This window comes from Equus quagga, chromosome 13 (genome assembly GCF_021613505.1).
Source record: "Equus quagga isolate Etosha38 chromosome 13, UCLA_HA_Equagga_1.0, whole genome shotgun sequence".
NCBI lineage: Eukaryota > Metazoa > Chordata > Mammalia > Perissodactyla > Equidae > Equus > Equus quagga.
In genome coordinates, this window is record NC_060279.1 from 84,521,213 (window position 1) to 84,542,399 (window position 21,187).

The following is a 21,187-nucleotide window of genomic DNA, read 5'->3' on the forward strand; positions in this document are numbered from 1 at the left end:
TAAATTTTGTGCCCTGAGCTGCTTTTATCACATCCTCATCCAGACCCTCATCTTCATCTTTCAGTGTAAATCTTTCCATTACTGTTCTTATGCAAGTGGTTTGGATTATTTTACATCTTTGCATTTCCATATGAACTTTAAATTTAGCTCATCAAATACCCAAACCTGCTGGTATCTTGAATGGGAATCCATGGAAACTGTAGAACAACTTGGAAAGAACAGATATTATAATAGGGTCGTCCAACTCTATGAATGTTATTTCTCCATTTATTGACGATCACTTCAATGCCGTTTACAAACTTGTAATTCTCAGGGGAGAGACCTGACCCACAATTATAGACTTATTCTTAGGTATTTGGTGTATTTGTATATAATCTTTTCCATAGCACATGGACTTGACAGAATCAATCACCTCTAATAGCGTGTCTACTCCTTCGGCTTCTCTCACATCACAGTCTGCTCAGTCAAACTGGGTGAACCAAGAAGGCAATATAGACTTAATGGTAGACTCTCTATGAAGCTCAAACATTATGCTAAATGAAGGAAGCAAGACACAAAAAGCCACAGAGTTTGATTTTGTTTATGTGAAATGTCCCAACTCCAGAATTTATCCAGAGACACAATGCAGATTAGTGGTTGCCAGAGGCTGGGGAAGGCGGAAATGGGGAGTGAGAGCTTAATCGGTTTGGGGGGTCCATCTGGGATGATGAAAGTCTCGGACCTAGATAGTGGTGATGGTTGCATGACACTGAAGGTTTTCAATACCACTGAATTGTATGCTTTAAAATAGTTAAAACTTTTATTTTTATTATAGTAGAATATACATAAAAGACTTGAATATTTAAAGTTTGCTTTATCTACAATAATGTTTCATCTAGGAAGTACAAATAATCCTATGGTCAAACTTTCACCCATAGGTATTTTACAAAGTGCACACAAGTGCAAAGAATAGATAACCCAAAGTCAGGAAAGGCAGACGGGGACTTGGAAGTAGGAAAAGTCAGGTAGATGAATACTGTATTACAGTCATACATTTGGTGTCTGGTAGAGTGTAAGATGATTTGCCTCTTCTTGGTATTCCTTATTTCTGGTCCTTTACAAAGTGTATTTTCCAGTTGAGTATAATTGGCACCCCAACTTTCTCCCATTACGTATTACTACAGGTGAAGACGAGAGAGAGAAGCACGATGGAGAAATTTTCTATCTGGGAGAACACATTTTAGCCAGGAGATGGTGATGACTTTCACTACAGTATCACTCAGAGAAGCCAAAAGTTCATAACATTCTTGAATCCCCAAATATCCACACAGCTAATGCCACTTACAGTCGTGCTGCATGGTCCTGCAGGTGTTGGGAAAACAACACTGGCCAAAAAGTGGATGGTGGATTGGACACAGGACAACCACGCAAAGATATTCAATTCCACCTTCTATCTCAGCTGCAAGGAACTCAACCACAAGGGGGAGTGCTCTTTTGCAGACCTGCTATCTAAGAACTGGCCAGATTTGCAGGATGCCGTTCCAGAGATCCTCACCCAAGCTCAGAAAATCCTGTTCATCATCGATGGTTTCGATGAGCTGAGAGTCCCCTCGGGGGCACTCATCCATGACATGTGTTGTGACTGGCAGAAGCAGAAGCCAGTGCCTGTCCTCCTGGGGAGTTTGCTGAAGAGAAAAATGTTACCCAAGGCCACTTTGCTGATCACCACTCGACCTGGGGCTCTGAGAGAGCTTGGGCTCTTGGTTGAACAGCCGTTCTTCATAGAAATAGAGGGGTTCTTAGAGCTGGATAGGAAAGCGTATTTCCTGAAACACTTTGAAGAGGAGGCCCAAGCACTGAGAGCTTTTGACTTGATGAAGAGCAATGCAGCTTTATTCCACCTGGGCTCAGCTCCTGCTGTGTGCTGGATCGTCTGCACCTGTATGAAACTGCAGATGGAGAAGGGAGAAGACCCCGCCCCAACTTGCCAAACCATCACATCACTGTTCCTGCATTTCCTCTGCAGCCAGTTCACATCACCTCCTGGCAGCTGCCCCAGTCCATTCCTCCAAGGTCCAGTGACAGCTCTGTGTCTCCTGGCTGCTGAGGGCATATGGACACAGACATCTATGTTTGATGGAGAAGACCTCGAGAGACTTGGGGTAAAGGAGTCTGACTTCCATCCTTTCCTGGACAAGAATATCCTCCAGAAGGGCAAAGACTGCGAGGGCTGCTACTCCTTCATCCACCTCAGCATCCAGCAGTTTCTTGCTGCCTTGTTCTATGTTCTGGAGAGAGAGGAGGAGGAAGATGGGGATAGCTGCAGGTGGGACATTGGGGGTGTGCAGAAGCTGCTCTCCAAGGAAGAAAGACTCAAGAACCCTAGCCTGACCCATGTGGGGTATTTCTTATTTGGCCTCTTGAACGAAAAGAGAGCTGGGGAGCTCGAGACAACTTTTGGCTGTCAAGTGTCGAGGAAGGTCAAACAAGAATTACTGGAATTCAGGGTAAAGTCCAATAAAAATAAACGCTTGTCCTCAGTGACAGACATGAAGGAGGTTTTGTACTGTCTTTATGAATCTCAGGAGGAGCAGCTTGTGAAGAATGCAATGAGCTATGTCAAAGAAATCTCTATTCACTTGACAAATACATTTGAAATGATGCAGTCTTCTTTCTGCCTTAAACATTGTGAAAACTTACAGAAAATTTCACTGCAGGTAGAAAAGGGGATATTCCTGGAGAATGATACTGAATCAGAATTGGATGCTCAGGTTGAGAGGTAAGAACTCTTATTTCTTACTCTCCCAGCTCTGCCATCTTGAGTCTCATCTCATGCTCCATTAGGAAGAGGACAGTCTCCTGTGCCCTGTGGTTTAGGGTCATAACTTGCTTCTTGCTGGAATTTCTTCCCACCAGCTCACCATTTAGAATGGGAACATGATGTTCAGATTAGGAATGGGGGCTTGGAGCCTTATTTTGTTTTAATGTTGTAGTGTTCATATGGGGAATGGGTTTAGAATATCCCTAGACACTCTTAACATTTTACATATTTTCCCTCCCTACCAATTTCTTTTGACTATAGTCACCATGTTGTATCTTACATCCCTGGGATTTATTTATCTTATAACTAGAAGTTTGCACCTTTTGAACACCTTCACCCTTTTGCCCACCCTCTGCCTCTGGCAACCACCAATCTATTCTGTTTCTATGAGTTCTCCTGTGTTTTTTTAGATTCCACATATGAGAGAAGACATATGGTATTTGTCTTTCTCTGAGTTTTCTCACTTAGCATAACAGCCTCAAAATCCATCCATGTTGCCCCAAATGACAGGATTTCCTTCCTTAAGGCTGAATAATATTCCATTGTGTGTTTTTTTGTGTATATATATATCTCACACCTTCTTTATCCATTCATCCATTGGTGGACACTTAGCTTGTTTCCATGTTTTGGCTATTGTAAATAATGCTTCAATGAACATGGGGGTGCAGATAACTTTTCAATTTAGTGAGTTCTTTTTCTTTGGATAGATACCCAGAAGTGGAATTGCTGGATCATAAGGTAGTTCTACTGTAAATTTTTTGAGAAACCTCCATACCGTTTTCCATAGTGGCTGCACCAATTTACATTCCCACCAACAGTACACAAGGGTTCCCTTTTCTCTACATCCTCTCCAACATTTATCTCTTGTCTTTTTGATAATAGCCATTCTCACAGATATGAAGTGGTATCTCATTCTGGTTTTGATTTGCATTTCCCTGATTGGTGATGCTGAACACGTTTTCATGTACCTGTTGGCCATTTGTATGTCATCTTTGGAAAAATGTTTAATCAGTTCCTCTGCCCATTTGCTAATCAGATTTTTTTCTATTGAGTAATATGAGTTCTCTATATATTTTGGATATTAACCCCTGATCAGATACATGGTTTGCAAATATTTCCTCCCATTGCGTTGATTCCCTTTTCATTTTGTTGGTGGTTTCCTCTGCAGTACAGCCTAAGGACTCCTGTTACTTTCCCAATATGTGCTCTGAATATGTTCTCTATCACTTCCTCGTAGGTCACAGTGCGACCATCGCTCTCTCCCTCTCTGGACAGATCTCTGCTCTGTGTTCAGTTCAAACAAGAACCTGAGCTTTCTGGATGTGAGTCAGAGCTTCCTGAGTCATTCCTCAGTGAGGATTCTTTGTGAGCAGATAACCCGTGTCACCTGTCACCTCCAGAAAGTGGTGTAAGTAGAAGCTAATCCTCCAATGGTGATCCCCAGATGTTTTTAAGGTGGGAGCAGTAGTTGAATGCCTCCTCTGGCTCCAACAAGCCAGGTGATCAGAAATGAAATGATTCCTATCCTTAAGTATGCTTAATGGTGGAATTGTTTGTTACATTGAGGCATTGTCATGAAATTTGGCCAGTTATATAGCTGCTATGAGATGTATTTAAAACTCAGCTTGTAGGAAATACAGGCACATGCATGTCAGAAGGAGACATGAATGAGAATTGGGGAAATATTCCAGAGAGCAAAGTTTAAAATACTTGAATAACAGTGTTGGTGAGGAATGGTGAACGTTTAACTAGTGTGTGGAAGGGGATCAAGAAGTGAGTCTGGGTAAGGTAGATTGTGGCAGATGATAATCATGATGTGAGCCACCTGGGCAGGTGACTATTAGGACATCCTTTTAAACCAATACATATTCAAGGGATAAACTTTCAGTTCTGTTCAAAATTACATACAGATACATTGCTGAAACTTTCCCCCAGACCGGTATGCTTAGAAGGCTTAATTAAGGCTTAACTATAAATGGTTGTAGATGCCTTAGAAGGCTTAATCAAGCCACTGAAAATGTAGTGTTATTTACTGCGAACAAATAGCTGTGCCAAACATCAATTGACTGTACCTGCTTATGTCAGGTGACAAGTAGCTCACTTATCTCAGAATGCCACGGAACTTGTCTGTACAAAGCAACACAATCTAACAATAGGCTGTTGCCAGGAAAGGTGGAAATTTCTTCTGCATGACTTTGAAAACTTTACATTGCTCTAGTTCTGTGTGGTGTTGCATGAGAAAAGAGAAATGAGAACACACTTCTAATTTATTCCAAGACTTAAGAACAACTTAAGCAGGGATTCTGAACAGCTGGCACTCCCCTTATCCTGGATCTCTCTCTGCTGAAATTTAATTTTGAAGCTTCTTTTGAGCCACAAGAACATTTACTATCTAAAAATGAAGGCTCAAGTCTTGTAAGACCAATTGTGAGTTTAGGGAGAAGAGGATTTCGCAATGGGGGGATGGATTGCCTGGTTTGGAGGTACTAGATAAAAACAGGTTAAAAAGCTGTAACAAAAAAAATACTAGTGAAAGTGAGGGTCTGAAAGAGGGTAGTAGGAGAGGCAGTAATTCAGGTGTTGATTGTATCTCAAATTAAGGTGGGTTAAAAGAAGCCCTTACAAAGTCCTTTCCACAGTTATTTCCTACCATGCCTGCAGGAAAACTTATGAGCTGGTTCATTATTGCATAACACGAGGTTGGTTGATTCTTCTTCTGAAGAAGGTGGTGCAGTCAGGTGCTGGGAAAATCTTATTTTTTTTGTGCTGAATTGTTTCTTGAGGCCTAGAGTTTGATTACAGAAAATCCATGTTATATTCTACTTAAGATTTCTTTTAATCCCATTTAAAATCCCACAATCATGTTAGATGGGGAAATAGAAAACAAAGAACAACTCAATGGTCCATACCTTCAAGGAGTCTAATTTATTTGTTAACTTATGTATCATAACTTATTGTAGCCCAAACAAACTGCTTTGTGAAAATGCAGATGACTACATGGGGGTGTAGTATGAAGTGATTTCTCTTAGTACAAAAAGTCAGCAGGTACTGAGGGGGAGGGGAGAAATATGGGAGCTGAGTGTTGAAGGAAATAAAGGATATAACACAAATATAAAGATAGGGATATTCAATCTGAAGAGCAGCATGAGCAAAGACAAGCCCTTCACTATCCAATTCCATCGCCCCTCCCATCACCATATACTATTTCCACTGGTAGTCACTCCTTTTTTTCCTTACAGCTATGACTCCATTGACTTGGTAAGCTTGACCAGACCATCTCCTCCTCTCCATCCTGGCCTGTGGCATCTCATCTCACTATCTGTTCACAGCATCTACCATCTATAGCACTCTCAAAATGGAATCCCTTCTCATTTTTCTAGGATTAAAAACATCTCCCCTTCTGATGCTTATCGAGACTTGTGTCTGGCTTTCATTGGTAAGAAGACTCTGACACACCTGATCCTGGAAGGTGATGTCCACACTGATAAGATGCTGCTGCTGCTGTTGTGTGAGATGCTGAAACACTCAAGATGTAACCTACAGTATCTGAGGTAGATGTCACAGTCATTGCTGCTCTCAGCATCGAGAGGATGCTGTGAGCTATGCTGTGCTGCTGGGTGAACTAGAAAGAAAATGGTAGCCACTCTGAATGGATGCCATGCTAAAGAGGGGAACATATTCTCAAATAGAACCTGGATGGGGTTTCAACCTCTATTCTTTCCCCAGCCAGCTTGTCTTAATGCATTGAATACCAAATACTGAGTGCAAAGAAACACCCAGAATTTTGAGTCATCCTTTAGCTTAGGGACTTGGTATTTCAGACTGCATGTTGCCTACCTGTTGTGATTCAGTGCAGCCATCAACCTTACTTGGCCACTCACTAACACTGTAGAAGCATCAAGTGTCCTGGTTCCTGGTAGCTCATTGGTTTAAGAGATTCCGCTGTGAGTGATCCCGACGAGTGCTCTGATTATCATCACCATCTTTAGGGTACCATTTTTGTTTCCTTCTCTACTTAGTTGAGTAGCAATCTGAGGTACTTGCTAGTGGTACAGGTTTTTGGATTTGGGAATGAGATCAAATCCTCACTCTGATATTTATGACCTATATGATCTTGAGCTGTTTCTTCATCCATAAAATTGGATTTTGAGAATTGAATGAATGGAACATGGGATGTGAACTGCATTGCATAGGCACCAGACACTAATGGTAGCTCTTACCATTATTGATGAATTCTGATGGTGCTATTTTTCATTTAATTAGAAAAATGTCTGTTGCTCTAAAGTTCTGACTAATGCTGTTTCTGAGTTGGATACACTGAGGCTCAAAAATGACAAATGGCTGATACAGAATCGCCTATTTATGGCCACTTGATTTGAGACCCTTCATGTTTCACCTGTATTCCAATTACTTAAGTAAACTTATAAGGTTCTTGTTATAGGTTAAGCTCCAAGGTAAGAAAGATACTAATTTTAAGAACTCCAATTTTACTTATAAGTACTTTCTAATACGCACAGTATATGGATTGATTATCTCCTTCATTTGCTTGACATAAAGGGATTGTTTCTCCTCAAAGTACAGATTGGAGGAGAAAAGAATATTACAAAGGTTAAGAAACTTGCAAAGACTTTGAAGATATTGAGAAACAGAGCCATGAGTCAAACAAGCTTGTCCTAGGGTTGTCCACTCTGACCTGTGTTTATAAGAGCAGCTGGGTTTCAGAGACAAATGTAAGGGACTACTTGCCTCAGTGTTCTCCAAAACAGCACCACATTCATATTCCCATCAACAGGAGCCCCCAGTTGTCACTATCCTTGCAACACTTAAACTCAACAAATTTTGGACCTGGCTGCCAAGTGTCAAATTGTCCCCTTGTTTTAATTTGCATATTCCCTAATAATTTATGAAGTTGAATTTTGAGTATCAGGCATTTTTTTCCCCCTATGGAATCACATATTTAATTCTAAGTGGGATTAGGACAGACTCAGGTGGGAGAAAGTGATCAGATAAAAAGCGGACTTTGAGAAATAGCAGGCATGTTGGTGCAACTTCATACAGATTCTAGTACAGATTTTTTCCTCTTAAAGATGAGGCTGGGTGTTGATCAAATGGCCGTGGGGATATTTGAAGAAGCAAAGGAGATCAACTCTCTCCAATAGTTCAGGCCAGTGTTGAACACATATTGGAGTAGAATGAGATGGAAAAGAAGTATGTAATTTTCAGGGAAGCAAAATCTGATACAGTCTCTGTGTCACCCCAGAAGAATGACTTGCCCCCATTTATCCCTCAGGTTGGGATCCTGTTGTGATGCAGCTCAGAAGTGGGATGATTTCTCCTTGGCCCTCGGAATCAACCAGTCCCTGAGATGCCTGGACCTCACAGCCAGTGAGCTCCTAGATGAGGGTGTCAAATTGCTGTGTACGACTCTGAGACACCCAAAGTGTTTCCTGCAGAAGTTGTCGTAAGTCCCTCATCTGCTCCCATGGACCATCTCCATTTTAAGCCTGGGGCCACATAGAGAAGAATGATGTTAATTCTGGACTTATGGGGCAACTCATGTGGGACCTCCTACTGATGTCAACACCTGGTTCCCACTTATGGTCCCAGGCAGATGATTTATGCATTTTGCTTGCTCTTCTCTCTTTCCTGGTCCTTCAGGCTTTGGTCACTGGTGCAAGACAGAGAAAGAGAATTAACAAGAAGGGCTGTCAGCCCAGAAGGTTGGATTTTGGAAGTATTCTCACTGTCTTACCACTTGTGTGGTGCTTTTGCAGGTTGGAAAACTGTCATCTTACTGAAGCCTGTTGTAAGGAGCTGTCTTCTACTTTGATTGTCAACCAGAGGCTGACATACCTGTGCTTGGCCAACAACAACCTTGGGGATGGTGGGGTGAAACTTCTATGTGAGGGCTTGAGTTACCCTGAATGTCAACTACAGACCCTGGTGTAAGTCCCTGCTGGCTGTGTGTGTGTGTGTGTGTGTGTACATGGACACACATACCTGGATTCAAGTAGGACAGAAATGACAGCACTTAATAATTCTACTTGAATGAAACTGGCAAGACCCTAGTATGAGCTGGGGAAAGAACAGGTAGAAACAGATGTAAATATTTGCATGTCTTTCAGAACAGGTTTTACTTTCGTCCTCTTCCTGTTCTGAGAATTTGGGATAGGCGATTGGTTCTCAGCTCTGATATTTTGTGTGTGTTCTTAAAGTTTACATGACATACTTCTTCCTGCACTTGGGAATGGATCAAGTTATACGGTAGGGTTCAATACATTTCTCTTTATTCTGCAAAGGGCCAGATGGTCACGATTTTCCACTTTGTGGGCCATATGGTGTCTCTCGCAATTATTCAACTCTGCCATTGCCAGTGTGAACATGTAAAGGAAGGAGTGTGGCTGTGTTCCAATAAAACTTTATTTATAAACAGGTAGTGTGCTGGATTTGACCCATGGGCTGTAGTTTGTTGACCCTTGTTACATGGGAACAAGCTCAGCATGAACTACCTGTCCATGTTGGAATCATAGTTAGGGTAACATTCAAGAAATTGTGTAGAGTTGGAGACCGATTTCTGTTCAGAAGTTTTATCTGGTTTTTATTTCTCTGGGGTTCTTGCTCTCCTTTAAAACTACCATCTGTCAGTTTGTCCTGTGGCTTCTAGCTGGTTCTAGAAAATCTGCCTTAACCTAGGATATACCTAATCCAGACAGGCCACAATTGTTTAAGGCTGAAAAGGAGAAACAGGTATTTAGTTTATAGTGGCAGATAGAGAAAAGGAAAAGATCATAGCTCTACCCACACAGCATTCATTAGAAGAATGTAAAATTTCCTAAATGATATTGCTATGTCGACAGCCCTATTTTAAAGTTAGAATTGATTTAGGCATCTAAAGAACAAAAAAGAAAAATGCCCAATGCTTGTTAACCACTTACTGTGTATCATAGACTCTACTAAATTTACAAGAATCATTTTTTTAATCCTTACAACTATATGTGATAGTTACCTTTATTTCAGTTTTACTAATTAGAAAGCCAAAGCTTAACCACTTAGCATGCATGGTCATTACTGTGTAGTAGGTATGAAGCCCCCTCTATCAACTGAGTTGTCAACTATCATTACTTTCTATATAAGGTCAATGTTGGACCAAGCCTTCATTTTGTAGACTGTAAACTTAATGTTAGACTTTGTTTTAGGCCCCGTCCCCAAACCCTCCAGGTTTCCATATGATTTTGGGGTTTCACGTAAGACAAAGCATGACATCTTTTGGTCCAGTTATCTGTCGTCTTTGTCATGTTGCTTCAGGTTCTGCAGCCTCTGTTGCTGTTATGCTGTGCTTAGGGCACAGGGCTGTTAGGCAGGTGGATCTGCAATCAATGCTATCTGTACCACGTGGCCATCCTTCTGTGGTCTGGCCTCCAAACCAGGAGGACTAGTAGAAGCCTAAGCTTGTAGGAAAATCTATAGCATTTAAATTAGAAACATAGCCACTAAGATATCAGAAATATTGGACTTTTGGTGTACCACAATTCTGCTGGGACCATTAAATCCAAGACTTGAAATAAAACATAAAAATACAGGGAGAGTGAAATCCCAGCGATCTAACCATGCAGAAAATAAGCAGGGCTTATTCAGTCTTGGGTCTATCTGAAACTAGAGTCTGAGTTCTTGATCTATATGGTATGCTGCTGTTCTAGGAAAATCTGTATCTTTTGAGATGTATATCTGTTTCTCCATGATAAAAGGTGGCAGACAAAGGCCAGTTTAATTCTCTACCACATAGGCAGGGTGGAAATGATGTAATTATCATTCCATTTGTATGTTTTTTATGTACAAGCTTGCCCGAAAGTATATGGCTTGAAGTAGAAGATGGTGTTGGAATTAGCAACCACTTCACAGGGCATAAGTCACAGAGGAATAATAGACTTCTCTTCTCATGATCATCCTCATAGGTTGTGGCATTGCAACATCACCAGACGTGGCTGCAAACTTATCTCAAAGCTTTTCCAAGGAGACTCCAGCCTAACAAACCTGGACCTGGGTCTCAATCCCATAGCCACTGGATTATGGTTTCTTTGTGAGGCTTTGAAGAAGCCAAATTGTAACCTAAAATACCTGGGGTAGGTACTTTTTATTCATTTTTAAAGTGTTTTGGAAATATGTAATCTCTGAGATATTTTGGAAGGTAGGCTGCAATGGTGTCACTCCTGGTCCAAGTTTAGGAGAAAGCCCCTTTAGCAATTGAATACAGGTAACTGGGTGCTTACGGAGTCGTTCAGAGGGCCTGGAGGAGCAGGATATAGGTGGATATGGCCTCCAGTGAAGTGGATTTCAGGAATACACTGCTTCTTCTGGGATCCAGTGATTGAAGGGGATACAGGGGGCCTGCCCCAGCTCAATACCCAGCAAACTGTAGATGGATACTACCCCCAGGAAATGCAATGGCTCCACCAGGATGGTGAGCTCTGCATCACTTCCCTCTTCCAAGTCTCAGTCAAATGCATCTCATTGATGCCACCTACTTTGCAACTACAAACCTAATGGAAAGAGAATCTGGGTCAGGTAAATACTTCCTTAGCCTTGCAGAGACCAGAAAGAACACTGGAACATATATACGATAGTTTTGTCTTATATCTTGTCTGTATCTGGGACACTTAAAATTCTTGATGGTTGGGTTTCCCCTGGACTGATTAAATCTAGGGGAAGTGGATCCAGGCATCAGAATTTCTAAAGATATTCCACATGATTCCAATATTCAGTCAAGTTTGAGCTCCCCTGAATTAGAAGTTGGAGAACATGCTGGAAAGCAAATCCATGGTATCTACAGATTGGGATTCATCTTTCTAGATCGCTGAACAAGGATCCAGCACCATAGCAAAGGCATTGAATAGGGGCATTGACATTAGACTATGGTTTGTGTATCATCTGATATTTATTAGCTGTGACTTCTGGTATTCTGTTTTTACCTCATGGAACAGACAATTCCTCTATAGGACTCATCCTCTTAACAGCACAGTTAATGCATTTACTGAGTTACTTTGTGATCTTGTAAACCTCGTTTATAAAAACTTTTATGTAATAAGCATATAAATCCATATTTGTTAACAAGTCTAGAGTGTTCGCTATGACTGACCCCCTTCCTGTCTCTCTAACCTCATCTCACACTTTTCTTCCTACCTTGGTGTACATCCCTCAACTGGCTTCTTTCTCAGTTCTTAGAACACACACAATTCTTCTCCACGGCAAGGTCTCTGTTCTTACTGTTTTTTTCCCTGATGAGAGCACTTAGACCCTGTAGTTTGCAGGTTATCTAGTATTTTGCTTCTTGCCTTGGTTATTATGTGGAAGAACAAACTAGTTTTGATAGGTCACAGTTTAACTATCCTATTGCAATATTCTCTACTCTCAATAAATTGTAGTATTGTCCTGCCCAGTCACTGGAACTGTAACTTTTTAAAAGTTTGAGGTGAAATTCACATAGCATAAAATGTCATTTAAAAAATTATTTTATTGAGGTCATATTGGCTTATAACACTGTGCAACTTTCACATGTACACTATCATATTTCAGTTTCTCTACAGACTGCATCATGTTTACCACCAATAGTCTAGTTATCCATCACCATGCATACGTGCCCCTTTACCCCTTTTGCCCTCCCCCATCCCTTTATTTTCTGTTAACCACTAATCTGCTCTCCATATCTATGTGTTTCTTTTATCTTCCCCATGAGTGAAATAATATGGTGTTTTTCTTTGTCTGACTTATTTTGCTTAGCATAACACCCTCAATGTCCATCCAAGTTGTCACAAATGGCATGATTTTATCTTTTTTATGGCTGAGAAGTATTCCATTGTATGTATGTATATGTATGTGTGTATATATATATATACCACATCTTCTTTATCCATTCTTCCATTGATGGGCACTTGGGTTGCTTCTGTGACTTGGCTATTGTGAATAATGCTGCAATGAACATAGAGGTGCATAACTCTTCTTGAATTATTGATTTCATGTTCTTTGGATAGATACTCAGTAGTGGGAAAGCTGGCTCATGTGGTATTCCTATTTTTAATTAAAATGAACTGTTTTCAAGTATACAATTCTATGGCATTTAATATATGTACAATGTTGTTCAACCACCACCACTATCTACTTCTAGAACTTTTTCATCATCCAAATGGAAACTCTAGACCTATGGACTGTCACTCTTTATCCTCTCAACCCCTGGAAACCACAAATCTGATTTCTGTCTCTATGGATTTACCTGTTCTGTATATTTCATATAAATGGAGTCATACAATATTTTTTGTTGAGCTTCTTTCAGTTACTATAATATTTTCAACGTTGATCCACATTGAAGCACATGTAAGTACTTCATTCCTCATATGGCTAAATAATATCCCTTTGTGTGGGCATAGCACAATTTGTTAATCCATTGACCCATTGTAAATTTTTAGAGAGAAATTGAATCTATTTTCTGTACCTCCAGTGCTTATCATAGTGCCAGGGGCAGCAGAAGGATGGTTAGAGACAAATCATGAAGATGGGCAGATGCTGTGTGCTCAAGGGCACATGGTTGAGGGGTCACTGACTTGAGTCAGCTCAGTAGGCTATGCATAAGCTGGCATGAGCTGGATCTACTCTCATTGGTGCCTCCCTCCGTCCTCCATGGACAAAGGCATCTTTTAGAAGGAGCTCTTGGAAAAGCAGGTGAGGAATGGAGGCGATGATAACATATCATGCATTACTGAGTGTCATTAGCTCAACTTGCTGTAGAGTCGAAAAGAAAACAGTCCAATCCTTCTATTCACTGACCGCAAGGCTTCTGATCTTTTACTTCTACCATCTCACACCTTACACTCAAACCCTTTTGAGGCACCTCCTTCCAGATACCTAGAAGATGACTACCTAGCGCCCTCTACTGCTAACACTCTCCATTGCTAACACTCACCAACTCTCACATGGATTGTTGGATAGTCTCTGAACTGGGCTACTGGTTTTGGTTCTTGATTTCCTGAAGTTTGTTCTCAGACCATCACCCTGAGGTACCTTTCAGGTTGCAAGCCAGACCATGACACCCTTGTTTCAAAAGCTCCTCTTATCACTGCAGATAAAATCTGAAGGTTTTCACAATAGCCTACAAGATCCTATGGGGTCCTCTTATTAGTTATGAGCCACTCTTTCTACCTCCCCTTAGCTCAGTATTTCAGCTACACTGGCTTCCTTCCCCAATTACCATAATGTCGCACTTTGTAACTTCCTTTATTTTTTATCACCTTCCCAATGAGGAATTCACTGACCACCATAAACCTACCTAATCATTTTATGGCCAATTTACCATAATCCTGTTCATTTTATTATAATACTATTATCCACTGTCTTTAATAGAATATGTCCTGATGTCTCATGTCGCTAAAATAAGCTCCATGAAGAAAATAACTTTTTCTCCCGTTTCTTCACTACTAGGTCCTCAGCAAGTAAGAACGTGCCTGGCAAAACAATAGGGTCTAAATAAGAAGTGGCTCAGTGAATGAGTGGGATTCTGTCCTCTTTCTCAACAGGCTCTGGGGCTGTTCCATCACTCCTTCCTGTTGTCAGGGCCTTGCATCTGCTCTCATCAGCAATCAGAGGTTGGAAACACTGGACCTGGGCCAGAATGTCTTGGGGAAGAATGGAATAATGATGCTCTTTGAGGCTTTGAAACAGAGTGATGGCCCCTTAAAGACACTCAGGTTGAAGGTTGATGAATCTAGTGTGGAAGTACAGAAGCTGTTGAAAGATGTGAAGGACAGCAATCCAAAATTGATGATTGAATGTAATAATGCCAGAACAACCAGATCCTCATGTTCTGACTTCTTCTCCTGAGCGCCCTGACATGATTCTCTAGTAATTACATCTCACAAAGGGGGTGATCTGATTTCTCTAAGATGTCTCATTTATGAAGAACAGAGGGCCAAGTGTTAATTCCTGGGTCAAAATGTAGAATTTAGCACTGGCTTTCACTCTTTGGTTTCTAGTAAATTCTGTACAAGTCACACACCCACTTTGTTATGTTTTATCTTTCACAAGGATATAAGGATAATAAAAGGTAAAGCACTTTGTTTGAAGCTGCGCTTATTAATATGCCCAAGAGCCAACTCAAAGTAAACTATATGCTTGACATACTTAGCCTAGGAAAGAATGTTAAAGTTCATAGATGGTTATGTTGATTTCTTCTTTCTTTCTGCCATAGCTCAGGTATTTCTTGGCCTGACATAGTAGTTGCCTGATGAGTCAACTTGATCATTATGGTTTGTAGCTTCCTTAATCCATTTTATGATATTCTAACACGAGTTGATAATTTCCTTTCTGTAAAGGGCCAGATAGCTAATATTCTAGGTTTTGTAGGCTATGTGGTCTCTGTCACAACCACTCAACTTTGCCATTGTAGTATGAAAACAGCCATAGACAATACATAAATGAAGGGCCATGATTGTGTTCCAATAAAACTTTATTTACAAAAGCAAGCAATGGACCAGATTTGGCCCATGGACCATAGCTTGCCAATCCTCGTTCTAATATATCCTGTTATTGATGAGGCATAAATATGACCACATCACTATTCTCTTTAAACTTGCAATGATTCTGTGTGTGTGTAATCCATTGCCATGGAAAACACAGCCTTTTCCTGAGTTATTCACAACTTATTGCTGGTAATTCATAGAAAAGGTGGCAAAATCACTTGAACTTTCTTTTAAAAATTAATTCAAAATCACTGTTTAGCACTAATTCCTAGGCACTGACAAAAGTGAGTGATCTATATATTCTCAATTTTTCCACCAAACTGGACAGGTAGGTGATGTGACTACTTTTAGAATGAGAATATTGAGATGCAGATGTTATCAAGGTCCCGGTTACAAAAACAATGGCCTATGGTTAGCAATTTAGGTTGAAAGCTTAAATAATGTCTTGGCCTTCATTGCTGTTGGGTTATCTGCTCCCAATCTAATTGCTGTTTCTTTGTAGCCAATCATCCTTTCATTCTGGCTGTTGTTGAGATAGTCTTGTCTCTTGTTTCCTATTTTTAATTTTATTTCTTTTTATGCTGCTAGAGATTCAGAATTCTGGAAAAAAATTCAGGCTTCATCTCTTGATTTATTGTCTCTTTTCTATTTTCCATATTGTTTCCTCATTTTATCTTCCATATCTCAATCTCTTTCACATTTTTCCTTCTGTGCTACATTTTATGGGTTAAACATCACATTAGTTAGTTGAAAGAATTAGTCAAGTAGAAGATAAAGGCCACAAATTGACACAATTCTTTATTAACTAAATATGGAGGTAGTATGGCTTAACATAGTCACTCAATGATACCAGGAAGGAACCAATTTCTCTTACTATTTGGCATTGCCATCCCTTGGAGGCCCTTATTAAGATAAATTTGCTCAAATTCTCAAGGTTGCTGCAGTATTTGGGGTTACACTCATATGATCCTAACTTAAGTAAGGCTTTTGGATAACAGTGTTTAGTGGGATGCGGTGAGACAAGCATTTCAAGGGAATATATGGTGGAGGAATCGAGGATGGATCACGAGAGGCTATCAAGTTATTAGAGGTGAGGCTGAGTAAAAATCCAGGGTTCTATTTAGGTACAAAGCTCATGAGTGAGATTTATTTTTAAAAAAAGATACAAACATAGTGGAGGGAGGTTGTGATTGAGAACATCTGGTTCACACCCTCTGCTGGATATTTTAAATGCATTGTATTGAAACTTTGCATCAGTTTTTTCCCAGAAAAAAAATCATTATTTTATATATTCATAAAAAGGGAAATGCAGTGAGAGAACTCAATGCCCTGATATGGCACAGCCTCTAAGAAGCCAATTGAGACTTAAAACCAACGATTTTCAGATTATAAAGCCTGTGGCTTGTCTTATAGTTCACTTTGTGAAGAAATTTTAAAAAAGTCTTATGGAATTTGGGGTACAACAGCATAGAGTTTAGGACTCTAGATCGGTGGTTCTCAGCGTGAATGATCTTGCCGCCCACTGGGCATTGGGAAATACTTGGAGATATTTTTATTGTCACAACCGGGGGTGCTCCTGGCATCTAATGGGTAGAGATGAGGGATACCGCTAAACATCTTATAGTGCATAGGACAGTCTCCTGCAATAAAGAATGATCTGGCCCATACTGTTTTCCATAGTGGCCGCACCACTTTCCACTCCCACCAGCAGTGTACCAGGGTTCCCTTTTCTCCACATCCTCTCCAACACTTGTTATGTCTTGTCTTTTTAATAATAGCCATTCTGACAGGCTTGAGATGATATCTCATTGTGATTTTCATTTGCATTTCCCTAATAATTAGTGATATTGAACATCTTTTCATGTGTCTGTTGGCCATCTGTATATCTTCTTTTGGGAAATGTCTGTTCATATCCTTTACCCATTTTTTAATCAGGTTGTTCATTTTTTCGTTGAGTTGTATGAGTTTTAAAAAAATATATTTTATATATTAACCCCTTATTGTATGCATGATTTGCATCATTGGATATATGATATGTATGGATATCTTCTATTCAGTAGATCATCTTTTCATTTTGTTGATGATCTCCTTGGCTCTGCAGAAGCTTTTTAGTTTGATGTAGTCCCATTTATTTATTTTTTCTTTTGTTTTCCTTGCCTGAGGAGATATATCTGAAAAGATATCACAGCCACTATGGAAAACACTATGCAGATTTTCAAAAAATTAAGAATAGAACTACCATATGATCCAACTATTTCACTTCTGGGTATTTATCCAAAGAACAAGAAAACACTAATTTGAAAAGATATATGAGAAGGAGGTGGGGAAGGTGAAAGGGGTAAAAGGACACATAGGTATGGCAATGGGTAAAAACTGGACTGTTGGTGGTGAACATGATACAGTCTCGTGCAGAAATGGAAATATAGTGATGTACACCTGAAATTTACATGATCTTGTAAGCCAATATGACCCCAATAAAATAATTGAAAGAAAATACTTTTTCTGAATTTTTAAATAAAAAGAGATGTATGCACCCCTACATTTACTGCAGCATTATTCATAATATCCAAGGCTTGGAAGCAACCTAGATGCCCATCAATGAACGAATGGATAAAGAAGATATGGTATACATAGCAATGGAATACTATTCAGGCATAAAAAGATGAAATCTTGCCATTTGTGACAATAGGGATGGACCTTGAGGGTATTATGTGAAGTGAAATAAGTCAGATGGAGAAAGACAAATACAGTCAAGCATCCCTTAATGATGGGGATACATTCTAAGAAATGCATTGTTAGGGAATTTCATCATTGTGTGGTCATAGAGTGAACTTACACAAAGCTTAGGTGGTACAGCCTACTACACACCTGGGCTACATGGTAATCATATGGGACCACCATTGTATATATGGTCCATTGTTGACTGAAACATCGTTATGAGGCTCGTGACTGCACTGTATGATCTCACTCGTATGTGGAGTATAAAGAAAAGAACAAACAAAAACACATAGATGCAGAGAACAGATTGGTGGTAACAGGGAAAGGAGAGTAGGGTAAAAGAGGTCAATTGTATGTGATGGATAGAAACTAGACTTCTGGTAGTGAGCACACTGTAGTGCATACAAAAGTCGAATCATAACGGACCACTGAAACCTATATAATGTTATAAACCAATGTTACCTCAATAGGAAAAAAAGGAATGATCTGGCCCAAAACTTCAATAGTGCTGAAGTTGACAAACCCTGCAGTCTACGGTCTAGCCATTCATTAATTTCAAATAAGACAGTGGCCCTCAACTGAGCACAATTTTGCCCCCAATCTGGCAATACCTGGAGACTTTTTTTATTGCGGCATAACACAGAATTTACCATTTTAATCATTTTAAAATGTACAATTCAGGGGCATTTAGTATATTCACTGTACAGCCATAACCACTATGTAGTTCCAGAACTTTTTCATCACCCCAAAAGGAGATCCCATACCCATTAATCAATCATTCTGCGTTTCCCCCTCATCTCCTGGAAACCACCAGTCTGCTTTCTGTCTCTATAGATTTTACTATTCTGGATGTTTTTGGCCACAACTAGTTGTGCTACTAGCTTCTAATGGGTTAGATGCTGCTAAGCATCCTACAATGCACATGACAGTCCCCACAACAGAGTCGTTCCATTGTTCTGAGGTTGAAAACCCTGCTGCAGATGGAGAACCTGCAAGGCTTCTTGTCTGGCGTAATTTCTTCAGGATATTGCACCCTCCCTCATTCCCCACATTGCTTAGATAAAGACCTAGGAGTAGTAGTTTTTTTTTAAATTCTCTCTTCCTTCAAGAAGACAGGTGTTAAAACCTCAGCCTCATGGTGTCAGGTGGGCCCTGCTCCTCACATCTTGTACCTCTACCTGACCTCCCAGCATCAGTCCCTGCATAGCTCAACTCTGCAGGGCACAGAGGGCCTGCACGGTTGCAGAATTAGGTTTCCTACTCTCACTACCCTGCTGAACCTTGATGAGTCCCAGGAAGAAGGTAGAGGTCCATACCATGCCCAGAAAGGAAGGCAACTCTTAAACTTTGGGCTGATCTTATCAGGACTTCTCTTTCAGGGCTGTGTGTATGAGCCGGAGGATCCAGGCATGGGAAGGTGAGTCCTTCCCCCAACCTCATAGTTACTTAACTTTATTCTTGTTTAGCACAAGGTGGTTGTGGAAGACAGATTATAAGCTTACTTTTATAAAAGTCTTAAGAGGGAGGATGGCATTGAGAGCTGAATCAAGGGAGATTCAGGGTTCGATCCTTCTTCCCAGTAATACTTGCCAGACTCTCTCTTTCAGCTCATTCTGATTCCATGAATTCAAACAAGAGGTCTGTGACCACTAACTGTCTGGGTCCTCCAGAATTGGAACAAACATGATAGACTAAGGGGAGGTGGCTTCACACTCAGTGTAGAGAGAAACCTTCAGTGTCCAGACCACAGGTACAATGCATCTCTCAGAGATGGATCCAGACAGACAGAGAAGTACCGTTCTTCCTATCGAGGTGGAGGACCCTGGACAGAGCTCAGTGATCCCTTGAAGCAGATGGTGATGGGTGAGCGGAACTCACAGGGACGTCTTGGTCAGGGCAGGGCTGGGATCTGTTATCTCCAGAAGACCCACTGCCCAACATCCCATCCTAAATCTGAGTGCATTTAGGTCTCACTCAGAGCTTTCTTAGATTCATCTCTGTGACCCAGGCTAGGATCCCAGATCTCTCTCTAGCCCAGTGGTTCTCAACTGGGGGTGATCCCCCCCACCATGTCTAGAGACATTTTTTGTTGTCACAACTGGGACAGGGGGTGCTACTTGTGTCTGGAGGTAGAGTCTAGAAATGCTGTTAAACATCCTTCAACGTGCACAGTACAGCACGCCCTCTACCCCAGTACAACAAAGAATTATCTGGCCTTAAATGTCAAGTGTGGAGGTTGAGAAACCCTGGCTTAGATGATTCTCTGCCAGAAAATAATCGCCACCTTTGATCACTCAATTCGGGGGAAAGGCAGGGTTGCTAGTCCAGGGCAATTCTCCAAACTTAGCTTAGGGTAAGACTCCCTATTTTTTAGAGAGCTGGCATTAGGTTCCATGTCAGTAAAAAGAGATCAAGCGAAGCTGGAAAAGATGTATAGATTGAGATATTTTATGAAGAAAAACTTTAAACAAAAAGTCCTCTATCTGGCCCTGCTGACCTCTTCATTCACCTTTCAGCTGAGTTTCCCCTGAGCTCACTCTGCTCTTGCTGTGCTGGGTGTCCTGCTATTTCCTTACCTCGGGCTCTGCACTTGTCGCTCTCTGAGCCTGGTGCGTGCGTGTTCCTGGGGTGCTGCAGTGTTTCACATGGCTGCCTCTTCTCAGCAAAGTCACCACCTCCTCACCCAGCTGCTCCCTAACCCCCAAATATCATGGAGGCCCTTCTCCCACCACAGTCACCTCCCATCACTCTGTTTATATCCTTGATTTTGTGATTTTGTTCATAAGGGGACATCTGGCATTATCTAGAGATAGTTTTGGTTGTCAGTTAGTGGGTGCTGCTGGCATCTTGTGGATAGAGGCCAGGGATGCTGCTCAACATCATACAATGCTCAGGACAGTCACTACTATGGACTGAATTGTGCACCCCCCATCGCCCCCAGTATATATGTTGGAACCTTAACCCCCAATATGACTGTATTTGGAGATAGGGCTTTTAGGGGACAACAAAAGTTAAATGAGTTCATCAGGGTGGGATCCTAATCCAATAGGATTTGTGGCTTTATAAGAAGATAGTGATGTACACCTGAAATTTACACAATGTTGTAAATCAATATGTTCATGCACTGAAGAAAGGCTGTCTGGAAGTCAGGAATAGAGCTCTTACT

At 40.8% G+C, this 21,187-nt stretch overlaps 1 protein-coding gene across 1 annotated transcript; it reads left to right on the forward strand.

Moving 5' to 3' along the window:
- The first annotated feature begins 661 nt into the window (after positions 1-661).
- On the forward strand, positions 662-14,665 carry LOC124250276 (NACHT, LRR and PYD domains-containing protein 2-like). The gene is given in 8 exon segments (XM_046682099.1): positions 662-754; positions 1,164-2,758; positions 4,038-4,208; positions 6,181-6,351; positions 8,091-8,261; positions 8,575-8,745; positions 10,753-10,920; positions 14,362-14,665. Coding segments are annotated over 8 exon segments (2,844 nt in total).
- Positions 14,666-21,187: the final 6,522 nt, after the last annotated feature.